The sequence below is a fragment of the Lagenorhynchus albirostris genome, chromosome 3 (assembly GCF_949774975.1).
Source record: "Lagenorhynchus albirostris chromosome 3, mLagAlb1.1, whole genome shotgun sequence".
Lineage (NCBI taxonomy): Eukaryota > Metazoa > Chordata > Mammalia > Artiodactyla > Delphinidae > Lagenorhynchus > Lagenorhynchus albirostris.
The window spans coordinates 165,367,067-165,392,854 of NC_083097.1; the positions used below are offsets into that span (position 1 = coordinate 165,367,067).

The 25,788-nt window shown below is 57.8% G+C and overlaps 3 protein-coding genes and 1 long non-coding RNA gene across 9 annotated transcripts; 2 read left to right on the top strand and 2 right to left on the bottom strand.

Moving 5' to 3' along the window:
- Positions 1-280: 280 nt before the first annotated feature.
- Positions 281-19,503, top strand: TIMM44 (translocase of inner mitochondrial membrane 44). Of its 5 annotated transcripts, XM_060145327.1 has the most exons (15): positions 301-871; positions 3,118-3,166; positions 5,332-5,457; positions 7,248-7,349; positions 10,136-10,306; positions 11,303-11,383; positions 12,106-12,255; positions 13,219-13,358; positions 13,653-13,738; positions 14,360-14,452; positions 14,549-14,673; positions 16,040-16,090; positions 17,824-17,913; positions 18,528-18,638; positions 18,951-19,503. In XM_060145327.1, exons 3-15 carry the CDS (start codon positions 5,374-5,376, stop codon positions 19,068-19,070), a joined length of 1,404 nt encoding a protein of 467 aa, XP_060001310.1. In that variant the 5' UTR covers positions 301-871; positions 3,118-3,166; positions 5,332-5,373; the 3' UTR covers positions 19,071-19,503. The 5 variants fall into 5 exon arrangements, 4 of the variants coding, with proteins under 4 accessions (XP_060001311.1, XP_060001308.1, XP_060001310.1 ...); XM_060145325.1 differs by having other exon boundaries at positions 298-871; positions 14,360-14,673; XR_009539795.1 differs by lacking the exons at positions 18,528-18,638; positions 18,951-19,503 and adding an exon at positions 17,462-17,664 and having other exon boundaries at positions 281-871; positions 14,360-14,673.
- Positions 2,858-5,056, bottom strand: LOC132517680 (uncharacterized). Its single transcript, XR_009539796.1, has 3 exons — positions 4,904-5,056; positions 3,822-3,964; positions 2,858-3,254 (listed from the first exon to the last, which is right to left on the bottom strand). It is a non-coding gene; the product is annotated as an uncharacterized LOC132517680 (long non-coding RNA).
- A 483-nt stretch (positions 19,504-19,986) lies between the features above and the next one.
- On the top strand, positions 19,987-21,753 carry CTXN1 (cortexin 1). The gene is made up of 2 exons (XM_060146695.1): positions 19,987-20,270; positions 20,642-21,753. The coding sequence occupies exon 2, from the start codon at positions 20,662-20,664 to the stop codon at positions 20,908-20,910; it is 249 nt and encodes an 82-aa protein (XP_060002678.1). The 5' UTR covers positions 19,987-20,270; positions 20,642-20,661; the 3' UTR covers positions 20,911-21,753.
- Positions 21,754-23,078: 1,325 nt separating this feature from the next.
- On the bottom strand, positions 23,079-25,779 carry SNAPC2 (small nuclear RNA activating complex polypeptide 2). Of its 2 annotated transcripts, none has more exons than XM_060145337.1 (5): positions 25,595-25,777; positions 24,778-24,897; positions 24,560-24,628; positions 23,975-24,266; positions 23,079-23,882 (listed from the first exon to the last, which is right to left on the bottom strand). In XM_060145337.1, exons 1-5 carry the CDS (start codon positions 25,775-25,777, stop codon positions 23,551-23,553), a joined length of 996 nt encoding a protein of 331 aa, XP_060001320.1. In that variant the 3' UTR covers positions 23,079-23,550. The 2 variants fall into 2 exon arrangements, with proteins under 2 accessions (XP_060001320.1, XP_060001321.1); XM_060145338.1 differs by having other exon boundaries at positions 23,644-23,882; positions 24,507-24,628; positions 25,595-25,779.
- Positions 25,780-25,788: the final 9 nt, after the last annotated feature.

The window sequence follows — 25,788 nt, forward strand, 5'->3', positions numbered from 1 at the left end:
TGTCAGTGCAGGTTCATTGATTGTTACAAAGGCACCACTCTGGTGCCAATGTTGACAGTGGCGGGGAGGCTGTGTGGGGCGGCTGGGGGGCAGGGATTATATGGGAACTCCCTGGATTTTCTGCCCAATTTTGCTATGAGCCTAAAACTCTAAAAAACAAAGTTTTATGTTCCAAAAAAAAAAACCCAACAGAAAACGAAGAATGGTCCCTAATTATTTTTTTTACGTTAATGCCTATATTGAGACTAGTAAAGCAAATACATTAAAATTATGCATCTATTCATTAAAAATAATGACACAGACACCATTTCCCCTATTAGCAATATCTTAGACTGGTAGGAGACATTTGTTACAATTAAGGAACTGATACCGATACATTATAATGAACTGAAGTCCATACTTTATTCAGATTTTCTCAGATTTCCCCTAATGTCCTTTTTCTGCCCCAGGTTCTGTTTGGTACAACTGTAACAAATAACGTTTGAGTCAGTCCTCAATCTTGGCCTCCCCAGGCCATAGAATCAAATTGCTCTAACACTTACAAAGAGTGTAGGTGGGGGGCAGCCTCTAACATAGCCTCCAGGACCCCCTACCTCCTATATTCACGCTCTGGTCTGATCCTGTCCCCTTGAGGGTGGGCAGGACCTAGTGAGTCCCTTTTAACTAACAGAATATGACAAATGTGGTGGGATGTCACAGCCAAGATTTGGTTACAAAAGACTGTCTTGCTGGCCCTCTCTTGCACCCTCGGATGGGAGCCAACCGCCATAATGGAAGCAGAAACTGAAGAGGGTCACCAGGCAACAGTCAGTGGGAAGCGGAGGCCCTTCATCCATCAGCCAGCAAGGGACTGAATCCTGCTAACAGCCACGTGAGTGACCTTGGAGCAGAACCTTCCCCCAGTTGGGCCTAGCGGGGCAAACTTCCGGATGCTTCTCATCAAAGTGCCCCAGTACCTTTATAAAAGAGGCCCCAGAGAGATCCCTTGCCCCTTCCACCATGTGAGGACACACAGCGTTATTGAGGTACCATTGATATACACAAGCTGCACACATTCAGTGTATACAATTTGATGAGTTGGGGCATCTGCACACAGACCCCGTCGCCACCATCGAGGTGATGAGCACGTCCATCATTTCCAAAGTTTTCTATGTATCCCTTTGTTTTGTGTTTTGTGTGTGGCTTTTTGTTTGTTTGTTTGTTTGTTTTGAGGGGCGTGGGGAGGATGAGATCTACCCTCTTCTTTTTCACTTTCTTTTTGATTGATGTATAGTTGATGTACAATATCATATAAGTTACAGGTGTACAATATAGTGATTTACAATTTTTTTGTGTGTCAATCCCAAACTCGCTATCTATCCCTGCCCCCCACCCTTCCCCCCTAGTAACCACAAGTTCGTTCTCTAAGTCTGTGAGTCTGTTTCTGTTTTGTAAATAAGTTCATTTGTATCACTTTTTTTTAGATTCTGCATATAAGTGATATCATAGGATATCTCTCTTTCTCTGTCTTACTGAGATCTACCCTCTTAAGAAATGTTTTAAGTGCACAGTACAAGACTATTAACTGTAGGCACCAAGCTGGCTGTACGAGAGAGCTCTAGAATTCACGCATCTTGTGTATCTACCCCCAATCCCTGGCAACCACCATCCTACTCTCTGTTAAGCCGTTACATTTTGGGTAATTTGTTGCAGAGCAGTAGATGAATAATACAAAGAGTCTTTCTGTGATCATCTTAGCCCCAGATCTTGCCCTTCCGGGGACACCATGCACACACTGTCATGCACACACTCCCCATTGCCTTGGTCCATGTCCCACTCCTGGCCTTGCTGTTGACTGTGCCCAGCCCACTGTAACACACACTCACTGGACGGCATTGGGAAGGTTTCCAGGCAGCCTGGGGTTAGTCTACTGATCCAGGAGAACAGACTTGTCTTAGTCAGCTAGGGCGGCTATAACAAAACACCACACCCACTGGTGGCTTCAACAACAGACCATAATTTACTAGTATGCTTTGCAGGAACATGTAGATCGATCACAATCACCAATGACACACCAAGTCACAAGACGAAGCAGGTACGTCTGCAACTGAGGTCTTATCAGGGAGCTGAAATCACAAAGACCCCTTCCCTTTTACCTTTTTTTTGCCTTTAAGAAGACCTAAACAGACATTTCTCCAAAGAAGACAAATAGATGGCCAACAGGCACATGAAAAGATGCTCAACATCGCTAATTATTAGAGAAGTGGGAATCAAAACTACAATGAGGTACCACCTCACACTGGTCAGAATGACCATCGTTAGAAAGTCTACAAATAACAAATGCTGGAGAGGGTGTGGAGAAAAGGGAACCCTCCTACACTTTGGTGGGAATGTAAATTGGTGCAGCCACTATGGAGAACAGTATAGAGGTTCCTTAAAAAACTAAAAATAGAGTTGCCATATGATCCAGCAATCCCACTCCTGGGCATACATCCAGGAAAGACAAAAGCTCTAATTTGAAAAGATACATGCACCTCAATGTTCAGAGCAGTACTATTTATAATAGCCAAGACACGGAGGCCACCTAAGTGCCCATCAACAGACGAATGGATAAAGAAGATGTGGTATACGTAATGGTATATATAATAAGTAATGGAATATTACTCAGTCATAAAAAAGAATGAAATAATGCCATTTGCAGCAACATGGAAGGGCCTAGAGAAAAGTTTACTAAGTGAAGCAAGTCAGAAAGAGAAAGGCAAATACCATATGATGTCACTTATATGTGGAATCCAAAAAATAGTACAAATGAACTTATTTACAAAACAGAAACAGACTCACACACATAGAAAACAAACTTATGTTTACCAAAGGGGAAGGGGGGAGGGATAAATTGGGAGTATGGGATTAACAGATACACACCACTATATATAAAATAGATAAACAGCAAGGACCTACTGTATAGCACAGTGAACTATTTCCAATGTCTTGTAACAAACTATAATGGAAAAAAATTTTTTAAATCATTACACATATACATATATGTATATAATTGAATCACTTAGCTGTACACCTGAAAGTACCACAATACTGTAACTTAACTATACTTCAGTAAAAACAAAAACCTTGTGCCCACAGCCAGCCAGCAAGATGGATTTGAGATGAGTCTACGTCTCCCATCTTCCAGGTTGGTGCCTCTTCAACTAATTAACCTTTCTCTGCTCCAAAGTCCAGTGTTTCGGTTTGTTTGCCTCACTGTTCCTTGGGCACACAACCTTGAGTTTGACAACACATATATATTTGTTTGCATACATATGTTTGTTTGCATATACATAGAGAAAGAATGCTAAAGCAAGTGTAGCAAAATGAATCTAGGTGAAGGGTACATGAGTGTTCATTATAGTATTCTCGCAACTTTTTTGTAGCTTTGAAAATTTTCAAAATAAAAAGGTGGGAATAACACAAACCACCCTCACTCTACCCCATATGTCCCTCCAGCTGTCATCATTTCACCTTCTAAGCACGGCAAAGATTCCTTGGAGGCGTCTCTGTTCTCCCTCTCTATGTGGTGGTTAAACATTTAATAACTGGCCCTCCAAACAAACCAGAAAGCGACCGATCTGTAGTGTTTGTCAATTCCTAAATACTCCCACCACGGGAGTAAATACTCCCACCACGGCCAATTTCAGGCTATTAATGTGGTGTCATTAAAGACAAAATGCATAAGAGATGCACCGCATATAGTATGGTATTTCCAGCCTACAGATGTGATATATGCAAATAACCTCAGTAGCATAGATAGTAACATAATTAAGAAGTGCTGAGTTTTGAGTAGTTATTACCTTTGTTTTAATAAAATCCAGTTGATCGTAAGTTTATACAATCAATTTTTAAATAATGGCTGTGTTTAACAACTGGCCCCAAAATTCCCGAAAATTTGATAGTTGGCTCTTGCCAGGCAGTACAAGCTGGCACCAGCACACCTCTGTAAAAAAAAAAAAAAAAGAAAAAATCTCAGCCCACTGAAACCTGGCTTCCACAGCCACCATTCAACCAAAACCCTCTAGCCTGTCTCCCCAGGGACCTCCTCCATATTACAAAATGAAAAGAACGATAGATAGAGCTCTGGCCTGGTCTGCCTTGCTTGAGTTCTCTGCAACATTTAGCACTGTTTACTCTACCTGCCTTTTCCAAGGCCCTCTAGGTCCTCTTCTGACCTGCTGACCAGTCCTTCCCAGTCTCCTTTAAGGGCTCTTCTTCCTCCATTTGACTGTGGGGCTTTGATGTGCCCCTCTGACATACTCCCCCTGGGTGCCCTTGTCCAACTCCACGGTTTCAACTACAACTAAGAAGCCCAGACCTTTTTCTCAACAACAAACCTGTATATCCCAACCTCTTAACTAGTTTGCTCCTCTTGCAGTAAAGACATTTCAAACAAAGCCGAGTGGAAGCCCTCATCCCTTCTGTCACCTCGAGGTGGAGGTCCTGAGTTAGAGGAAACGCAGATCTGTCCAATCCTGAAGCCAGGGAATGTATGTTGCCTCCCTTTCAAGTCCCATAGACCTTATCACAGTTTAGTAATGCAAAAGGTTTCAATAGGGCAAAGGCAACATACATTAACTCTCCCCGGGGTACCAGCCCACCACCCCTCCCCAGCCTCAGATTGCATGGCCATGTCAAGGTACCGCCACTTGGTGGCGGCATTCTCCAAATGGAAAATAGTATCTGGGTGCTGACATGACAGAGGCTTGAGCTTTGTCAGGGCCAGATGTATCAATTCACAGTGAATCGATGGAGGGAGGAGTAGTCCACCCCCACCCAGGTCTCAGCTTCCCGTTCCTTTTCTGGACCAAAACCAACAGGCGCCTTCCCAAAGTGCTGTACAAAAGTGGGCTCATTCGCCCTTGCTCGTGAAGCAACTCACTTGCCCGTCTGTTGGTCACTGTCCATCATTGTCAGTGAGAGCCAGAGTCAGTGGCTTTCGGGCTGGTGCGTCGGTGTGGGTCGTTCTGTTTACCCGTTCTTCCGGCCACGCGAAACCCGAGTTGCCAATCGGAGAATCACAGCTCGCGACAGAATCCACACCTTAAGGCTCCGCCCCCCAGCTGTTTTATCCAACCATACGTCTCTGCCTCACAGGGGTACCCGCCCCCCAGGTCACATCCAGTCACAGTCCCCACTCTTCCGAAATTCTGCCCTATCAGAGGCCTAGCTCTCTAGGAATCCCCGCCCACCATTAGGCCACGCCCCCATAGTGGATTTCCCTCCACGGCACCGCCCTCCTTGGGAGCCCTGTCCAGTGATAGGCCTTTCCCTCCCACAAACCCCACCCGCAGGTCTCGCTTTTCCCAGGCCCAGGCCGCACTAGGCCGACGCGGCGGATGACGCCATCGGATGACGCCGCGAGAAGGTCACACGGGATCTTCCAGCATGGCGGCGGCGGCGGCGCTGCGGGGATGCTGGTGCCGCTGCCCGCGGGTGAGCAGAGTGCGGGGCCGTGGGGGCGGGCTTAGGGAGCTCCGGACCCGTGACCTCCAGGGCCTCGTTCTCCCCAGGCTTTTGACCCCTTCGGCTCTTCCCTGAGCTTGGCGAGAGGCTAGGAGTTTGGTCGCTGGGTCAGCCGAGGCCGGGGCGGGGGCCCCGGAGCGAGGCCTCGGAATGTGGGTCCCGAAGCAAGGCCGGAGGGCGGGGGCCGGGCGTGCCGGGCCGGGAGCGGATCGCCCCTCACTTCCTGGCTGACCCCATGTGTACCGAAGAGTGAATGGTGTCCGTGGTGCTCAGTGGAGAAAAAGTAGCGAGGAAAAGGCAAAAAACCGTGACAGTCACAGCTCACCTTTATATGCCACGTCCCCCTACCAGGAGCATTTCCTGCATCGCCCCTCTTAATCCTCTGAAAGTGTGGGAGGTAGTTGTCGCCCTGGCTAAAAGCCTGGGCTCACAGATGCCCTGGGGGTCAAGGCGTGTAAAGCGGCTTCAGAAAATAGTACTCACGTTGCAGCTGTTTGTCGCTGTTTCACAGGGTAGGAAGCTGGGAACTCAGAATTGTTAAGCAAGCCGCGCACGGTCTCAAGAGTTTAGTGGGGTGGCTGACCTGGTCCAAAGCTCAGGTCAGTCTGACGCCAGAGCCAGACTCTGGAGGAAGGAAAATATCTCCCAGGAATCTGAGTGTCAGGACAAAGAAGGTGTTTTCGACTCAGGACTGAGCTTTTTTTTCTGGGCTTGCTTGTCTTTTGAGGCAGGTTTTAAAGGTTGAATGTACACGTGTTTGGATTTGGGCACGTCCCAAGGAGAACCACCCTCAGGTTTGGTCCTGTTGGGGGATTTTTCTCCTCAGTGAGACAACCATCCACGTCTATTTCAGGTTGTTGCTGAAGTCAGTGGCTCCAGGATCAATGGGTGTAGGCATTCAGAGGAGTAAAACAAGTTAGTTAAACTCCCAAGAGTTACTCTTGAGTAGCTGTAGGAGAGTGTGGCATCTGTGTAAGTTCGGGGTGTTGCTTAGAGTGACTGGAGACAGGAAGCATGGAATGGGGAGAGGAAGGGCCCAGGGGATGTGGAAATGGAAGAGTGGTTCTATCAGGTCATTGACATCAGTGTACCTCGCTCCGTGCTGGGTGCTAGGGTGTAGCGTTGAACAGGACCTGCACGGAGCTTCCCTCATGGAGCTTTAAGTTCCTCATTTGGTAGGAGAAGAAATGCTTACCAAAGAGGTGCTGCACGTGAGGTTGGCAGCATCTTTGCCCAGGTGACGCCCCTAAGTTGCCCTGCTCACATCTCAACCCTGGACCAGGACATGGTAGCTTTATTCCAGGGTTGTGCCTGGGACAGGTTAGCAGTGTTTACCCCTTGAAGCCCGGGCCTCTGGTCCTCCAAGGCTGGCAGAAGTAGGGTGGGCTGGTGAGAGAAGACTGCTTGCCACCAGCATCGAGTCTTAGCCTGCCCATTTTCAGACTAAGGTGTTCAGCTAGACTGGCATATTTAGCCTTCTTCCACCATAGGTTGGCATTTCCTAGGACCCATCGGTTTCCCCCACGTTCAGAGGCAGGAGGGTAGATATGGGCCCCGGAGGTGCAAATCGAGCGTTTTCTCTTTCCACCAGATTCCGCTGGCTTCTCAGAATTTGGGAAGATGGTCAAGCATCTAGCATGGAGCAGACATGTGATAAAAATCGTCAAATGAGTCTCCGACAACCCCTGCTCTTTGAGCGTGGCCTGCTTCCTCATCACCCTCTAGTCTAAATGCATCTTTCTCTTTTCTCCCTCAATTAGAGATGCCTTGGAGGTGGAGTCCGTTTTCTCTCCAGCCACAACCTAGTGCCACTACCCCATGGTACCTATCAGATTCCCCGGCCGAGTGGAGAGCTGACCCTGGTGAGTGACTCAGGATACAAGCAAGCCGGCAGGAGGGGGAGGTGTGAAAATCAGACCTAGTTGACAGGAGAGAGGGCTGCGGGATGCTGTCCACACTGCTGGGGGTGTCTGATTGGCAGGCATTCCACATCCAAGGTCTTCCGGAGTTACAGAGCCCAGTGGGCCTGGTCCTCTTGGTATCCCGGGAAGTGCTCGACACTGTTAGGGGTAGGGCTCCTGCCTCACACAAAGTAGCGTGTCTCAGCTCTGATGGCTAGAAGGGCATTCCTCTAACTGAGCTGAAAGCCACCTCCCGGTGGCTCCCACATGTGGGTCCTTCACCAAGCAAGGCTGTGCCCTCTGCTGGGTGACAGCCCTCTGGGCATTTGAGCAGAGTCACCCATCCATCTCCTGGAGCTGGGTTTCCCCAGGCCATATCTCCCTTCCTCTTTATGTTGTTCGTCACAGAGAGCATTTTCTAGAGCTTTTCTGCCCTCCCTGTCATGTCTCTTCAACCACGTTTCTGTTGGTTCCTTACCACCATGGGGAAGAAAGCCTGAAATCTCACAGTCTCCAAATCCGCATGCTCAGGCAGCCCACACCCTCCCTTCCCTTCTGAGTCTCATCTCATCCTCTACCCTCAGCATGCTTTATCTCCCAGATCCTGTCCTGGGGCTGTTGTGGGCTTGGGACATGCCCTTTGGCGCTTCCCCTTAGTTGTCCAGCCCCGCCCTCACCCCCAGTTTGCAGCCCTGGAGTGAGCCGTGGGGCTGCCGCGAGTTGGTGCAGTCCCTGACAGTCTTAGAACTTGGACTTCCCCTGGAGCAAGGCTCGTCAGGGCACATCTGGACCAGACAGCAGCCTGCTGTTGCCAGGCCAGGCCACCACACCTGTGGGGCAGCACCCAGACTTGCTGCTGCTCTCCCTGGGGCTGGACAGGGACCGGGTAAGCAGTCGCCCCTGAAACTGGTAGGGTGAACCCCCAGCCGCTGCAGCGGACCCCGCACACCGGCAGGAGTGGTGGGAGCAGCTGAGCACGTGCGGCTATTTCCCTGTGACTTACTGGCTCACAGTCAGTCTCTAAGCTTTCTCTTTCCTGAGCCTGCACGTAGTTACACGGGGGGCGAAGCAGGCATCTACAGCCAGCTGTGTCTGACCCAGAAGCCTGCGTCTCGGGTAGGGCGGTGCCTGGAGCAGGGCCTCAGGCTGTCTTCTGGCCTCTGGGTGTGTTCGGTTGGGTTTTCCTGTGGGGATTGGAGGGGGGGCGCTGAGCTCGGGCTCTCAGAGACTGTGATCCTGTGGGCCAAGAGACGGAGGTTTGTGCCAGTCCCCAGGCCTTTGGGTGACATGTAAGGCCCGGCTGGGGACTCGGGAGTGGCCCCAAAGGAAGAAGTTACCCTGGGCCCAGAAGCCCCTGGAGTAGTGCCTGGGCCGGCTCTTTTGGGATAAGGGGCCACAGAGTCCTTTCAACTCTAAGTCCTGGGACGAGGGTCCCTTTGGGTGTTGGCCTTTTCCTTGGGTGGGCGTGTGTGAGGCCCCATGAGGATTCCAAGCTGTGCCTGTCTCTCACCCCAGAGAGAGAAGGGCCTGGCATTTTCTTTTGTTTTTTAATAGACTTTATTTTTTTGAGCAGTTTTAGTTTTACAGGGATATTGAGTGGAAAGTACAGGGCCTGCCCATCAACCTCCTGTCCCCCTCTCCTCCCACCCGGCACGCAGTTTTCCTCCGGTTGTACATCTTGCAGTTAGGGCGGTACATTTGTTAAAACTGATGAGCCAATATTGACACATTATTGTTGACTTTAGTCTGTGGTTGACATTGGGTTCACTCTCTGTGTTGTACATTTTATGGGTTTGAACAAATGTATAACGTATCTACCGTTAACAGTATGGTTACAGAGTAGTTTCATTGTGGTGAAAATCCTCTGTGCTCTGTCTGTCCACCCTCCCTCCCCTCCTCCAGCCCCTGGCAACCACCGGCCTTTTCCTTGTCTTCATAGTTTCACCTTTTCCAGGATATTAGAGTTGGAATCCTACAGCCTGTGGCCTTTGCAGGTTGGCCTCTCTCCTTTAGTGATATGCCCTTGAGGTTCCTCCGCATCTTGTTTTATTGAGATGTAATTGACATAACATGTCATGTGACTCCTGTATTTTTTTCATGGCTTGATAACTCATTTCTTTTTCTTTCTTTCTTTCTTTTTTTTTTTTTTTTTGCGGTACGTGGGCCTCTCACCGCTGTGGCCTCTCCCGTTGCTGAGCACAGGCTCCGGACGCGTAGGCTCAGTGGCCATGGCTCACGGGCCCAGCCGCTCTGCGGCATGTGGGATCTTCCCGGACCAGGGCACGAACCCGTGTCCCCTGCATCGGCAGGCAGACTCCCAACCACTGCACCACCAGGAAGCCCAACTCATTTCTTTTTCTTGCTGAATATCTTGTCCCACGGTTTACCGCCTGGTGGCTTTTTACTTTGTCTGTTATCTCTTCTAAAAGAGATAACTATTCATTGTGGGGTTTTTTTGCCTTTTGTTTTGCTTTGTTTCGTTTTCGTTGTTGTTTTTGTCCACACCAGCAGCCTGCAGGATCCTAGTGCCCCAACCAGGGATTGAACCCGGGCCCTCGGCAGTGAAAGCGCAGAGTCCTAACCACTGGACTGCCAGGGAATTCCCAAATATTGTTTTTATTTATTTTTAATTTTTTATTTATTTATGTATTTTTGGCCACGCCGTGCGGCTTGTATTCATTGTTAAACCTATATCAACAGAAAGGAGAAAATGAAAAAATTCTTCGTTCCTTTTACATTCTTTCTAGTCCAGATCCTATTCTTCTGGAAACAGGAAAGGCTTTCTCTCCGGCTTGCTAGATAATATCAAACAAGAATTAGCCAAAAACAAAGAAATGAAAGAAAGTATAAAAAAGTTCCGAGACGAGGCCCGGAAGCTGGAAGAGTCCGATGCGCTCCAGGAAGCCAGGAGGAAATACGTGAGTCCCCTTTGCTCTGAGTCCCCCTGGGCAGTCACACTGCTCTCAGAGCCAGGAGTTCCCTCCCAGTGCAGTGCTGGGGCGGCCGGGGAGTGAGGGGACAGGAGCAGGCCCCCAGCCTTCCAGTTCAGCCGTGAGACTGCAGCCTTCTCTACACACGGCCCAGCAGCACTGACGGGGTTTCAGAGCCCTCTCGACCTGCTGCATCAGAATCTGCATCTCCACGGGTCCCTCGGGCACTAGGTTTGAGATACGCTGCTCCTGAGGGCCTCTGACTGAAATGGGTAGAAAGTGAGTTGCGGGGCTGGTGTAATCATTATATTAATCACTGCCGCCGTCTCTCACGGAGCAGCTGCCAGGCACCCGCCAGCGGATGGGCTTGGCTCCTCAAGCCTTGGCTGCCCTTGAGGGCTCTGCCCGGCGGCACCCCCATCTCACCTGTGGGCAGCTGAGCCTGGGGTTGTGGGCATTTGCCCCAGGCCCCTCGGGGGTTTTGTTCTGTTGGCGCCCCTCCCAGGCCATGGGCGACGTCTGTACCCCTGAGTCTCCCCAAGTCATTCACTTGTATGTAACTACCTGTGAGGGATCCGACCCTGCGGGAGATCGCCCTTCCTTTTCATTAAGGAAGAGGAGTGAGCCGAGGTGTCTGTCTGGGGGCAGCGCAGGCCGAGCTTGGGGCCGGGTGATGGGGAGGGGGCAGAGCCAGGCAGGATGACGCTGAGAATGCCCCGCCCCGCCCCCAATATATCACTGGTGAGCATATGGGCAAGATCACCCCCTGCCGCCCAGAGACAGATGCGGGGCCTGGGGCCCTGTGCTCAGGAGGTCCCTGTCCCAGCCTACAGCCAGGGACCCTGGGGGGCCGGGAGGGGCCAGGTGGACAGGCTGAGGGGGTGGAAGAACGGGGTGTGTCTGGGGAGGAAGGAAGGGACTTCTGAGAAAACGCTTCTTTAGACTGTGTGTCGCAACACAAAGATCCAACATCCTTTACCCTAGAGAACCATTGAATCAGAAACCATGCGGACGGGCGAGGTGATCAGGAAGAAGCTGGGGGAGATCACCGGCACCGTGAAGGAGGTAATGGCCTCCGGACCCCCAAGGCCCCTGACGGCCCCCGGAGCCCTTCTGTTCCTCACCTCTCGCGGAGGAGCCGGGGAGCAATGCTGGGGGCAGCCAGGGGTGAGCAGGCGGGGGAGGCTGCCCGGTCGGGAGGCTTCCGGAATCAAAGTGCAGGATGCCTTTGGGAAGGAGGGAGAGCTCAGACTAACCCACTGGCCTGCGAGTCACCACTTAGGTTAGAAGCCTCTGAACTACAAGCAAGAACAGGAGGGTGAAAGGAGGATGCTTTTCTTCCTGCCTTAGGCTAGAAGGAAGCTGGGACCCTGCACGCCCCGCCCCCCACCCCGGGAGGGTGGAGGTGGGGGTGAGACTCCTAGAGGGCCTGGGAGACTTTCTTTTTGTTGCTTCTCCTGGGCTGGAGAGAGGGGCAGGGCTTTACCTCGAGGCCAGCCCAGCGCGCTGGACACGCCTACCTCCCCTTCGTGTCCTGACCCCGGGGCTGCTGCTCCTGTGCTGTCCTTCCTGCGTGTTCCAGGCCGGAGCCCTAGGGTCCAGCGCCCCAGAAATCGTAGGCATCCTTCTGGTGCATGTGCACCCCAGTCTCGGCTCCATGAGCCAGAATGGGCTCAGGACACCTGCTCCCGCCCTCTGGAGGCCGGGTCTGCTGTTAGCTCGGGGGGAGCTCCTGCAGGCCCCCACCGGGTGCCACGCCAACACCTCCCTCTTCTCTGTCTCAGTAGAGTCTTGACGAAGTCAGTAAAAGTGACCTTGGCCGGAAAATCAAGGAGGGTGTGGAAGAAGCAGCCAAGACCGCCAAGCAGTCGGCTGAGTCTGTGTCCAAAGGTGGGGAGAAGCTTGGCAGGACCGCCGCCTTCAAAGCCCTCTCCCAGGTGAGCTGGGCTGGGGCTTGTGCCCGCGGGCGCTCTGGGCTCAGCCCCGAGAGACCTCACCGAGGGCTGCAGGGACACCAGGCCTCAGCCCCTCCTGGCTGAGCAGCCTCGGGCAAGTCAGAGCCCCTAGGGAGCTACACATAACCCGATGTCAGCTGCTGACACCCTTAGCTCACATCCAGAGACTGTCAGGCTCTGGGTCACTTGAGGTCCTGAATTAATTCCGTAAATATCACTTACCACACGCTGGGCCCTCTACTGGCCATGGGGCCTCAGGAGAGAAGGTCCGAGTTCTTGCTCTCAAAGGATCCTGGGACAGGAATAGGGACAGGGAAGGGGCAGGCAGTTCCAAGTAACACATGACAGGAACGCTCGGGGAAGGCGCTGGGCCAGGGGAGCGGGCATCACCGGCTCGGGGCGCCCCACGCAGCTAGGTGTGGCCAGAGTGGCTGCAGGGACATCAGAGGGTCCTGGAGGCTGTGCGGGGGAGTTTAGGTTCATCCTGAAAGCACAGCCTCCCAGTGAGGATTCCGGCAGCAGCTCAGAGGAGGCCGGAGAGTGTCTTGGGTGATGGAGCCAGGAGGGAAATGGGCTCCAGAGGTTTGCGGAGGTGGGATCCAGAGGCTGGGTCAGCTCGGATGGAGGTGGTGGGGCAGAGGCAGCCTCTCAGGACGCCTGTCCGGTTTCTGGTCCATGTGAAGGAAGTTTCCAGCAAGAGTGTGGAATCGGCCTCAGAATGTGAGGGTCATCTGGGGGCAGCTCTTGGCGGGGGGCAGGTGGGGGCAGAAGTCAGAGCTGGGGTCTCCCCTCTGCCTCCCCCCGAGGCTTGGGCGTGTCCTTGCCCTGCACCTGCGAGTCACGTGACCTTGAGACCTGGGAGGCATGGCCCCGGGGTGGGTCCACAGCTGCTGGTCTGGGGTGTTGGGGAGCCCCAGCTCCCACATGGCCGGCTGTGCTCTGCAGGGTGTGGAGTCCGTCAAGAAGGAGATCGACGAGAGTGTCCTGGGGCAGACCGGGCCCTACAGGCGGCCCGAGCGGCTCAGGAAAAGGAAAGAGTTCTCGGGAGAGAAATTCAAGGAAGAGAAAGTGTTTGAGGCCAATGAGTAGGTACCAGACCTGCCAAGGGGCCCACCTCTCACCACCTCCCTTTGCAGCACCTGCACTGCTGTCCATTTCCCAGGACCCACAGAGGGTTCCTACCCAAGTCAGTTTGTGGGGTTTCTTTCTGCTCGAGGTTCCCAGGCACCCTGAGAGAACTGGGAGGGGAAGGGTAGCGTGGCAGGAAGGGGGAAAGAGAAGGCAAGAGGCCGGGGTCATCACACCGTCCTGCTGCCCCCTCTTGCCATGAGTGGAGCGGCTCCCGGGCTGCGCTCACTGGCTTCCCTGATCTTCCCCAGGGAGGCCCTGGGGGTCGTGCTGCACAAGGACTCCAAGTGGTATCAGCAGTGGAAGGACTTCAGGGACAACAACGTGGTGTTTAATCGTGAGTGTTCCCATCTCAGAGAATTGCCTGACAGCAGGCCGGTGACGGACACTTACCAAGTGCTCCCCGAGGGCCGGGCACAAGACAGGAGGAGGCCGGGGTCAGAGAGGACCAGTCACTCCCACAGGGTTGCCCAGCGAGTGAGCAGCGGAGCGCAGGCCTCAGGCGGCCTGAGGGGGAGCACCCAGTACCTCTCGGGCGGCGGGCTACCGCCGTCAGGGCTGAGCCACCACCTTGGCTGGAGCCAGTGTCGTTGTGAGGCAGCCAGGTGCACGCGCCAGCCACCCCCCATGTGAACTTGGCCTCGACACACCCCCTCACGGGCCAGGAGCCAGCTCAAGGCCCAGAGCTCTCTGCTCAGTCTGGGGCACGTGGCTTCCCAGGCGCTGACAGGGAGCCCTGGCCCTCCTCAAATGAGGATGTCCAGAGGCCTGTGTTCCCTCAGTAGCGAAACCCGCAGCCAGCAGGGGTGGCGCCCGGCGTTCACTCGCCTCCCCTCAGCCCCTGGCGGAGGGGTCTCTGCAGCCTCCCAGGGTCGGCCAGCAGGCTCGGAGGGGGCTGCGATGGAGTGGGTGTGTCTCTCCGGAAGGGGCCCATGACCCCATCCGCCACCCCCGACAGGGTTCTTCGAGATGAAGATGAAGTATGACGAAAGCGACAACGCTTTCATCCGGGCGTCCCGCCTGCTGACAGACAAGGTCACAGACTTGCTGGGTGAGTGGGCTGCCCCGGGACCGTCCCCCCACAGCCCGAGCCGGCGGTGGGAGGGGGTCCCGGGCCCTCACCCCACTCCTGGCTCGGCTGCCCCAGGGGGCCTGTTCTCGAAGACGGAGATGTCGGAGGTGCTCACGGAGATCCTGCGGGTGGACCCCGCCTTCGACAAGGACCGCTTTCTGCAGCAGTGTGAGAACGACATCATCCCCAACGTCCTGGAGGTGGGTGTGCGGCTGGCAGGGCCGCGGCCCTGTGGAGAGTTCTGGCAGGGCCGCTTGGCTGTGCACGGGGCTTCTGAGCGGAGAGGTGGCTCCAGTGTTGACAGAGGCCTGAGCACCCCACACGCCCAGCCCTTGTTAGTCGAGCAGCTCGGGAAAGCCAGGCCGCTGTGGTCTCCTGCAGCCCCGCTGGTCCCTGGGCCGGTGCCCTGACCATTCTTGCCTCGCCACAGGGTGTGTCTGCCCCAGGGACTGAGTTTCTCACCCACTGGAGCCTGGAGCCCCGTGGCTTGTTTCCCTCGAGCTCTCTTCCTGAAGTTGTTCCCTTGAAGCTGCCAGGGGCCAGGTGTTTGTCTCCCAGAGGCCAGGGGCCTTTCAGGAGTTGGGAGAAGCCGGCTGCTGCTTCAAGGGTGCGGGGGCAGCGCATGACTCAGGGCAGGGAGGCGGGACCAGCACAGCAGCTCAGGGGCCTTTCCTCTCTGGGAGCCCTGAAGCTCATCTTCTGGTCTTCTCGCCTCTCCTTTTGGCACATAAACAAGGAGGAGGCGACCTGCTCAAGGTCACCCTCCTCGAGGCCCCCCCGCCCCAAGCTGGGGCTGGAGCCTCGGCATCCTGCAGCCCAGCCAAGCCAGGGGCTGTTGGCGCGGCCTTAGTGGGGCCGCAGGCAGCCCGTCGAGCCCCGTGAGGATGTCCGTCCCTTCCTCCCGCACCGCGTCTGCCTGGCCCCCTCTCCCGCCTCCGAGTTCCCAGATCCCTCACGACACTCGGCGGGGTTGGGAGGAGGTGAAACTGTAGCATTTCCCCAAAGCAGCAGCCCAAGCACGGGCAGAATCTTCTGGGCTGAGATTATCTCAGCCCCCAGATTCCCTGTGGTTTCCCACCAGCATCTCACCACCCCACTCCCCCCAAAACCCACCCTCTCCCTCACCAGATCCAGCCCTGTCTCTGGGTTCCTGTGGAAGCTTCTCTCATTGCACCCTGGGAACCCTCCCCTGCACTCCCCCTCTGCCCCGTCCCGCGTGGACCTGGCTGCCTAAGGCTTCTTCGTCCCCAGGGGAGGTAGAATGCCCTGCCTGGCCTCCTTGGGTTGGTTTCCCGGCCAGGGCGAGAGCCCGAAACGCTGCCACCTTCCTTCTCCTTCCAGCAGGCCGCTGGGACCCAGCCTGGGCTGCCCCGTTGTCACTTGCGGGGGCTCTGCTCCCACTGCTGCAGCCTGGCCCAGTCTCCCTTCCCCAGACTAGGACCCGGAGGCTGGGGCCGGGGGTCTGCAGAGGAAAGGTTCTAACTGGAGAGTATTCTCCAGAGTTTACCTGCCTCAAAAGCCCACTCTCATTCTCACACTTTTTTTTTTTTGTCTTTCCCTTTTTAGGCCATGATTTCTGGAGAGCTTGACATTCTCAAAGACTGGTGCTATGAAGCTGTAAGTGCTTGCTTGCTTCCCCCCCCTATTCAGGCCTCAGAAGAAATCACAGTTCAGAGGAGATCTGCTTGGGTGGCTCAGTCCGAGAAGGGCTGAGATGTCAGGGGCGGGGGTGGCTACAGGCTGGGGGCCCAGGGGTCAGGGGGTGGGCAGAAAGGGACGGCGGATAACTCGGAGGGTGCATTCGATGTTCCCTCAGTGCACGGGGGTGGTGGGTGCTGGCGGGCAAGTGGGGTTTGAGGCCCCACAGCCTCCCTTCCCTGGGCCGGAGTTACATCATCGGGCTCATCTCATGGGGGTCGTGAGGACGCTTTGGGGACACAAGGGCAGCGCTCCAGCACATGCAGCGCTGGATGTATTCATTAGCTGTTCTCATTGCAAGATCCTCAAACACATCCAAACAGACATTGATAGATTCCCACCCGGGAAGAGCCGCGTGTCCTGACGAGGCCCGGCTGCTTCCTGGAGTCCGGGCTCTGGGCCCCGGGCCACAGGCCGCGCCGGGCTGCATGGCGGCAGCTCAGGCGTCCTTGGGAGCATGCTGTCTGCACTGCCCCTTCCTGGCAGCCTCCCCGTCCTCGTCATCAGGCCACCTCACCCCACCCTGCTCACTCCCTGACCTGTGTCTTCACAGCATTTGTTCCCCCCGTCGCTCCCCCAGCAGCTTCTTACTGAGCAATGCAGAGTCTCTTGGCTGATTTTATTCTGTACCCAGCTCACAAACAACTTGAAAAAGCAGAGGAGGAGATGCCAGCTTTCCTTGTTAAATACTCCCCTGCACGGTGACTAATCCAGCGGGCGTTTATGAGTGGTTTGGTTTTTGTTGTTGTTGTTTTGGTTTTTTTTTTTACTTTGGGACCATTAGGATGTAGCTGGTTATCTTTGCCAGCAAGGTGCTGCTGGTGCCCCTGGAAGCGCAGCTGAAGTTGCAGCCGCTCACACAGGGGTGTTTTGAAAGTGTCATCTTTAAGAAACCACACAAGATGGGCGCTTTTTTTTCACTTGGTGGATCAGTTACTTCCATAAAGAGTGAATGCTGTTGGAATGTCTTCTGTCATGGTTGCTTGTTGAGATATAAAGCTGCTGGCTGCTGTGTCCCGGGCTTGGGAGCAGGCACAAGAGGGTTAGGGTGTCATTTGGGGCACCACTGCCCCCGTAAGAGGAAGAAGCTGCCAGTGGCCGAGACCCGCCCACAGGGGCTGGTCAGTGACAAGGCAGTAGACCCAGGCAGTTCACCCCAGAGCAGCCGCGGGGTAGGATGAATCCTAGAAAAAGCGTTTGGTTCCAGGCCAAGATTCACAGTGAGGTGAACATGGGAATGTTCAGGGTCAGCCAGAGAGGCCTCGACTTACCTCTGGGAGTGTATTCCAGATCGCGTTCCCGGAGAACTAACCAGACTCACTGATTAATACCGCTTTTGATAACGTTGATACGGTGCTGTCCTTATAATGAGAGGGCAGTGTGTGATTCGAGCCAGCCAACGGGTGGCACCGGCCTCCTTGCTTGGACCCATGCTCCTGGCATCTGCCACTCCTGGCGCCGCACACCCAGGAGCCGGGAGCCATTTCTGGAAGGTACAAGAGCTGAAAGCCTGAAACCCCATGGTGAGCTCGCCCACAGGGAGCTTCCCGAGACATCGCAACAGCCCCCGGCTCCCCTGCGGTGCAGTGCCTTGGCCTGGGTCGCACGCACAGGTGGGCGGCCATACGGTTGTGTCTGGCTTCTTGTTGCAGACCTACAGCCAGTTGGCCCACCCGATCCAGCAGGCCAAGGCGCTGGGCCTCCAGTTCCACTCCCGCATCCTGGACATCGACAACATCGACGTGAGTGCCTCTTCCGGGGGCCCAGGTGGACCCCAGGGTGGGCAGGGGTGCTTCTCTGAATTGCGCTCAGCTGGGAGGGTTGAGCTCCCCCTCCCTGGAGGAGTTCCAGTGCTTGGATTAAGTGACCTCCAGGGTCCCTTTCAGTGGAAGGTTTCCACAGTCTTGCTGTCGGGAATTCTCAGGCAAGTGGTGGCCCAGGGGGTGCTGTTGCCCAGACCCAGGGTCCCCTGAGGCCCCTGAAGCCAGGGCTATCCCTGCACCTTCACTGAGGAGGCTTTGTCAGGACCGCTCAGGTCCCCCACTGGTCTGCTCTGCCACGATCCCCTCGATTTCCTCCCCGTGGGGAGCTGAAGGCACACCCACCACACGTGTGCGCGAGACAGCCGGCTCCGAGAGGCCATTACACGCCTGCACAGCCTCAGTCCGCGGAGCCTGTGTGGGTCCTCAGTGGTTCACGTTCTTCCTCACAATTGAGAAGTGCCCGCCCGGAAACGGGCCAGTGGCAGGTGGCAGCCCTGGAGTGCTGAAGCAGGGGTCTGCACCTGGAGGGGGGAGCGGCAGCGAAGGGGCTGGGGACCATTCTCAGGCCTGCCTGCCCTGTCGTGCCCCTGCAGTTGGCCATGGGCAAGATGATGGAGCAGGGCCCTGTGCTGATCATCACCTTCCAGGCCCAGCTGGTGATGGTGATCAAGAATCCCAAAGGCGAGGTGGTCGAGGGTGACCCGGTGAGTGAGCGGGGGAGGGGATGGGGCGGGAACACGCAGTGAGGCCAGTTGAGAGTCAGGAGTTGCGGCGTGGCGGGGCAGCACCTTGAGCTGGGCCTGGTGGAGGGTAGCCGATCTCTCCAGTTTGACCAAGTCCTGAGTTACAGCCTCTGTTCCTGCCTCTGCTCTGGACCCCAGACCCCGCAGCACCACTCCCTAGTCCCTCCCAGTGCCCTGAGCTGGCAGTGTCTCTCTCCGTGCCCTGCGCTCGTCCTGGAGTGGGTGCCGGGCTCGCACCCTGCCTTTAGCCCTCACCCTTCCCCGATTCTGCAGGACAAGGTACTGCGAATGCTGTGCGTGTGGGCTCTCTGCCGAGACCAGGGCGAGCTCAACCCCTATGCGGCCTGGCGGCTCTTGGACATCTCCGCCTCCAGCACAGAGCAGGTCCTCTGAGCGCAGCAGCCACGAGTGGGGCCTCGGGGCTGGATCGTCACTGCAGACACACGGGGGACTGGTGTCCACCTGCAGCAACTAGACCTCTGGGGACAAGACTGTCAGCTGTGCCCCCGCCGTGCCAGGACTGCTGCAGAGCTAGCGGGATGCGGCGGGGAAGGGAGGGGCTGCTGTGCACAACGCCAGCCCCAGCACCGCCCCTCTGCCCCATGGGGGCTGCTTGGGCCGTGGGCACCCAGGCTACGGGCAGTGCCCAGAGGCCCCCAGCCCAGGGGTACCCTCCCAGGACCCAGTGGTGCGGCCTGGGCCCACTGGCCACATCAGCCAGGCCGTTTCAGCCTTTTTTTTTTTTTTTTTAAACAGTGCCCTTATTATTATCCTATACATATGCAGAGATTTGGAAATAATAAAACACCAAAGTGCAGGAGAGCAACCTGGGTAGTCCAAGGTGTCTGTCACTGGGGTGGGGGGAGCTGGGACTGGGAGTGGGCAGCCCAGTGGTCATGGGGCGGCGGTCGTGGTCACTGAAGGAACTCTAACAGAAGAGGGGGAGGACTCACCTGGACGGGACCCTGCCCACCCTGAGTATGTTGTCGGGCGGGGCGGGGGGGGGGAGGAAGGAGACTGGAAAAGCTACGGAGGTTTTTAGTGACCTGGCTGGGGTTGCTTGAGGGTTGGGGTCCCCGAGGCTGGAGGACCTTAAGCGCCTGTATGAGTTTTGGGGGCACTGGGATCCCCCAAACAGGGAGTCTGAGGGGTCGGTTGCAGAGAATGGGGCTGTGGGAGCTTAAGTCGGGCTGGGTGGTTTTGGGGGGGTGCCTGTGGGGGTGGGGGGTGCCTGTGGGGGTGGGAGGGCGAGGCCCTCGGTGCTCATGGTTCTTTGGGGCCGGTGGTCTCCCCGGCGCCTCTGGGCGGGACCCGGTTCTCCCGGAGGACGGGGCGGGGTCGCGGGCCCGAGCGCCGCTCCCTGCGTAGCCTCCGCCCCCCGCAGCGGCCCCGCCCCCGTCGCCATGGGAACAGCCGCGGCGGCCCGGCTGGCGCGGAGCTCGCCTGCCTCGGTCTCCGCCGCTCCAGGGGCGGGTGGGGTGGGCAGAGTCCGGGCCGCCGCCGCGGCCACCGGGGAGAGACCAGGAGCGGGTGCGGGTCCCGGAAGAGAGCGCGGCTGCCGGCCGCTTGGTCCCGGTCCCGGTCGAGGCCAGGGTGAGGGGCGCGGCGGGGCGGGGGCGGGGGCGGTGGGGGAGGGGGGTCCCCAGGACGCAAGAACAAAGGGAGCGGGGTGGGGGAACCGGGTCTCGCCCCCCACCACGCAGCCCGGGCCGCGCGTTCGCACCTGTTGTGCGCGGGCCGGCCGGGTCGGGGTTTCCTCTCCTTGCTCTTAGCGTCCCCACCTGCGCGCACGCCCGGAGTTGGGTGCCCGCGGGCCAGGCATGGGCGTAGCCAGGGGACAAAGGCGCGGGCGGGGGCTGGGGCTCGGCAGGGTGTGTGTGGGGGGGCGGCGGGTGGGGACGACGCGGGGGCGCGGGAAGGCGCAGCTTCATCCCTGCCTCACGGGCGGGCCCCCTCCTCCGCAGGGCGCGCGGCGATGTGAGCCATGAGCGCGACGTGGACGCTGTCTCCCGAGCCGCTGCCGCCATCGACGGGGCCCCCGGTAGGCGCGGGCCTGGACGCGGAGCAGCGCACCGTGTTCGCCTTCGTGCTGTGCCTGCTCGTGGTGCTGGTGCTGCTGATGGTTCGCTGCGTGCGTATCCTGCTCGACCCCTACAGCCGCATGCCCGCCTCGTCCTGGACAGACCACAAGGAGGCGCTCGAGCGCGGGCAGTTCGACTACGCGCTGGTCTGAGCGGTGCGGCGCCCTCGGCCGGCCCTCCGCGGGGTCTCTCTCCCGGGGCCGATCCGACGGTGCGCCGCCGGGCCTGGACCGCGCTCAGGATCCTGCCCCCGAGCCCGCAGCCCGAGGGGGGAGGGCGTCAGGATAAGTCCAACCCCTCCCCCCTCACACCCCTCCCATCTTCCCTCCTGGCCAGGCCGGAGCCCCACTTCGTGCCTTTATCCCGCCCTGTCCTCTCTCCGTAACTCACCGGCCCGGCTGGCCCCCGACTCTAAAGCCTGGGTGGGAAGAGGACGCCCGCCCCTCCGCCCCCAGCGTGTAGGTGGCTCTGCTACTGCCCTGCCGCCGAGCATGAGTGTCATGTCCGCTCCCGGGTTCGGGGACCCCCGTGTCCCTTCCCCTCCCTCCCCTGTCCTCTGGCCATCCTCACTCCCCCGCCGCCCGCCCCCGCCAAGTGTTGAGCCCCTCCTCGGGCTCCGGGCCTGCGGGCTCTCCTGGGCCCATGAGGTGGACGCTGCATACCAATATGACCTGCGGGGCCTGCTCCGGAGACAGTGACTGAAGAGCGACAATGGCTGCTGTGTCCAGGATGCGAGGCTTCTTTCATGGGGGGGAGAGGGCAGACAGGCTCCCTCCCGCCCCCAGCCCAGGCCCCAGTTCAGGTCAGCGCGCCCCTCCCTCTGTCACCACCTCCACCCCTCATTGGCCCTCCTGCCACCTCCCCCTGGTTCCTCCTGCAACCCCCCCCTCCCAGGCTCTCCCCTTGCTTTCTCACTCCTCCCTGCCTCTGAGCCCACGGTATTAATAAAAGCTGTTATTGAGCGCTTACTGCATGCCAAGCAGCGTGCTGAGGTAGCTCCTCCTGTACTTGGTCTGTTCTCTTTTCAGGACCCTGTTAGCATCCTCATTCTACAGGCCGGGGGACTCGGGTCCAGGCAGGTTGAGTGACCTGCCTATAGCTGGCTTCTAGCCAGGCTAGAATTTGAACCCAGGGCTGACTTCTGCACACTCTTAACAGCTGCCCAGGGCTGCGAAACACCCAGATGTACACTCTGGGGGACCAAGGCATAATCCATCCCCCTCGCTCCAGGAACAGCCAGGACCACCCTTCTTTCCCTTGACTTGAGGAGACTCTGGGGGCCGTGGAATGGACTTGGGCTAGTAGGGAGCCTGGATGGGGTGCCCTCAGCCAGCCCTGGAGGTTGTCTCCAAGAACTGGCACGGCCTTCTGGTACTGTGACCACACCCGCAGCCCCAAACCTCTCTGGCCTGGTCCCTCTGTCCCACCATCAGCATGTGCACTTTGGACACCAAGGGGCTGGTGCTGTGAGTCCTTGGGCATGGAGTGGGCTGGCTCCGCTCCACGGCCCGCCTGCGAGATGTGTTGTGCGCCCCCGGGGGGAGCCGTGTGCACTGTGTGTGGGGAGAGACGAGCGTGGCTATAAAAGGAAGGCTGTGTGGATGCACAGGCTCTGCGAACAGAAAATTCACTGGCTCTCAGAGGACTGGTTCGATTTGGGGGAAGGTGGTGCCGTAGGAGGACACCCGGTTCCCTCACCCGGCCCTCACCAACCTGCCCCTGAATCCACACGCTCATCGAGGCTGAGGGAGGGGGGCCCCCGCGCAGGGAGACCTGGCAGCACCTCTGGGACTTGGAGACCTTGGGTCACGGCCAGGACCCCAGCCCCCTCCTCCACCCAGCTCTGCCCCCCCTTTCCTGCTCCTAAGGCCCCTCCAGCTCTCCCTCCCTCCCCCACTTGCTTCCCCAAGGCTACCTCAGGGACTCACTCCCCTCCCTCCAACTTCCTGCCACATGGGCAGCCCACCTTTAACCCTCCGGTGGTCAGGAGTCCAGCTCCCCCGACCTGGCCACCCTCACTCTGCTAGCCTCTCCCCTCCGTCTGTATGATGGAGGGTCATCGGGCTCTGAAAACCTTTCCCCGACACGGGTCAGGCTCAGGCCTAGACCCTCCAAACAATCACCAAGGGTCCCCTCACAGCCAAGCCAAGGTCGCTCCAGATGGCATCAGACTGGACCTGGTGCAGTGGCCTTTACCGAAAACCACACCCTCCTCCCTGGCATGTCCCCGCTCCGTCCCCAGGACTCCAAGCTATGGCTCCCTACCTCTGATTCTAGGCCCCCTCCCACCTTTCACTCACAGGAGAAAGACAGCCAGGGGTATAGACCAGAACTTTATTCACAGTTACAGGACACCGGACACAGGACTTCAGAAGGGATGAGAAACCAGTGGGGGGAGTATTTGAGGGTGATTTTAGCCCAGCCATCTGGCTGGAACCCCCCCACCCCAGTTCTATGGCTGAAACCCTGTACAACTTTGCTTCGGTTTTTGGCGTTTTTTTTGGCTGTGCTGTACAGCTTGTGGGTTTTTAGTTCCCCAACCAGGGATTGAACACGAGCGCTCGGCAGGGAGAGCGTGTAGTCCAACCACTGGATCACCAGGGAATTCCCTGTGCTTCCATTTCTGAGACCCACGCTGTATCGAGCACCTTAAAGGCGACCTGTACTGCACACTGCATCAGGGACCTTCCGCCGTGGCAAGATCCTCAGTGACAACCCAGTGCCAGCCCAAGCAGGACTGAGGGCCTGGGGGCTCACCGATGTCTGGTGTGTCTGGTGAGGTGCCGGGCCCCTCACCTTGCAGGGGTGGCCACCTGGCCCAGAAGCTCCAGGGGTACCAGGAATGGGTTCAGGGGGCAGATCCCAGCTGCTTGCCAAGTGGATATCGGTTCGCTGGGCCCAGCATTCTCGGGGGCCTGAGGAGTGGCCTGGCCAGCCTCCTCTTGCCCCCTGGAGCCTGTCCCGTCATCCTCAGCCCCAGACCCCAGGCCCCCACTGGCAGGGTCGGGCTGGGGGGCCATCAGGCGTAGGTACGTATCTGACATATGTTCAACCAGGGCAGCGCAGGGCAGGCGGGACAACTCCTCAGGAAGTGCCATGAGCAGGTCAAGGACCACAGCTGACTCTGGTGATGGATGGAAAGGGGACGGGTGAGGGAAGGGCGGGGCTTGCCGCCGGAGACTCCCACCCCCAGATCGTCAGCCCCTCCCTTCTCACCAGCTGGGGAAAGCTCGGGGCCTTGGCCGCCGCGGGAGATGGACGACAGGTACTTGTAGATCTTCTCGAAGTCCACAGAAAAGTCTTCCTCAGCGGACGGGCCAGCCAGGGACTCAGAGGATGCCTCAGGGGCAGGGCCTTGTGTCTTGGGGGCGGGGCCAGGAGCCTCAGGGCCCAGGTCCTCCTGCCTTCCAGGGGCGCTGAGGAGCAGTAGCTTTCCACGAGCCTGCGTGGGCTTGGGGGGCTGGGAGTACAGGAGGCTGATGGGCTCCGTGGCTGCGATGGTGAGCACCTGGCAGGCAGAGAGATCAGGCAAGGAAAGGCAGAAGTGTCCCCGTGGGCTACTCCCCTGCCCTGCAGGAGACAGCCTTCCACCTCCAAATCCTCCCTACCACCCTGAGGAAGGCGTCACATTCAGCAGAGGGCCTCAGAAGGGCGGACACTGAGGCTAGGGTGTCCGGTGACGGACCAGAGTCACAGAGCTGGCAAGAGGAAGGGACCCAGGAACCAGGTCCAGCTTAATGAGACTCACATATATGACCCCGTCCCCGGGATACCCCCATCCTTCCTGGCAGATGGCTGTACCTGTGAGAAAGCCACGGTCAGGGCCTCCTCCAGCGGGCCTGTTATCTTCTCAGCCAAATCCATCCACACCTGGGTGGAGTAACCAGAAGGTGCTCACGGATCAACCTTCAGGAGTCCCCCAAGCCCTACCCCTCCTGCGGCTCCCCTGACCAGGTTATCCCCCCAACTCCCACCTCATCCTCCAGGGGCCGGCCTTGGGGAGCCTCGCCCCGCCTCACCTCGATGGGGGCCGGGGTCTGTGTTTCCCGGCGCCTGGGACCCTGTGGGCCACCTGGATGCATCCTCCGAGTGGCCTTTCGGAGCACTCGGCCCTTGAGCTGCCGGAGAAAGTCCTGGATCTGGGGAAGTGAGAGGATGAGGCCAAACGGACCTTCTAGAAGCCCAGAGCTAGGCAGTCCACTGCCTGCTCCAGGGCCGGCCACTGCTCCCTAGCCTCCCGCTGGCCCGGAGTTAAGGGTCATAGGGACTCTGCCCAGGGGTCTTGGGCCAAGGCCCCAGGTGTGACCAGTTACCTGACAAAGATGTAAGGCCCTGGCTGGTTCTGGCTCCTCCCCGCAGCCAGGGCCCACCCTTTGCTAAGTACTACCCTAGTCACCTGCCCGCTTCGTCCACTCCGCCCCATTTCCTGACTCACTTCAACCTCATTCCCACCCAGTCCCTCTGCGCCTTCCATCCAGTCCGGGGCCTCCGCTCTAACTCAGAGTTCGCTCCGCTCCTAAATTTTGGCTTCGCCCCGCCCCTCAGCCTGCCGCAGCACTGTCTCCTCCTCGCCCCGCCTCTCGGCTATGTTCCGCCCTCGCCCCGCCCTCAGCTTCTCGCAGGCACACAAGGCCCAGCCTTGCACTAATCCCGCCTCCTCCGGCGTTCTTCCGGTTCCTCAACCTCGCCCCCGCCTCACCCTCGACCCGCCCACTCCAAGGCCCCGCCCCCAGCCTCACTCTCGTCCCGCCAACTCCCAGGGCCCGCCCCTCCGCCAGCCCCGAAAACATCCTAGCCCCACCTCCAGCCTCGCTCCCATCCCGAGACCCCTCTCACCTCGACCTCGCTCCGGCCCGACAGCTGCCGGGCCAGCTCGGCGGCGTCCGGCTCCGGCTTGCCCCGTCGCGCCTGCAGTAGTCGTAACAGCTGCCGCTTCTCGCGGGCGCTCCAGGCCGCGGGGCCGGTCACCTCACCCAGATAGCGCGCCGGGGCCGCTCGCCGCCGCTGCGGGGGCTTCATGCCGGTGAGCC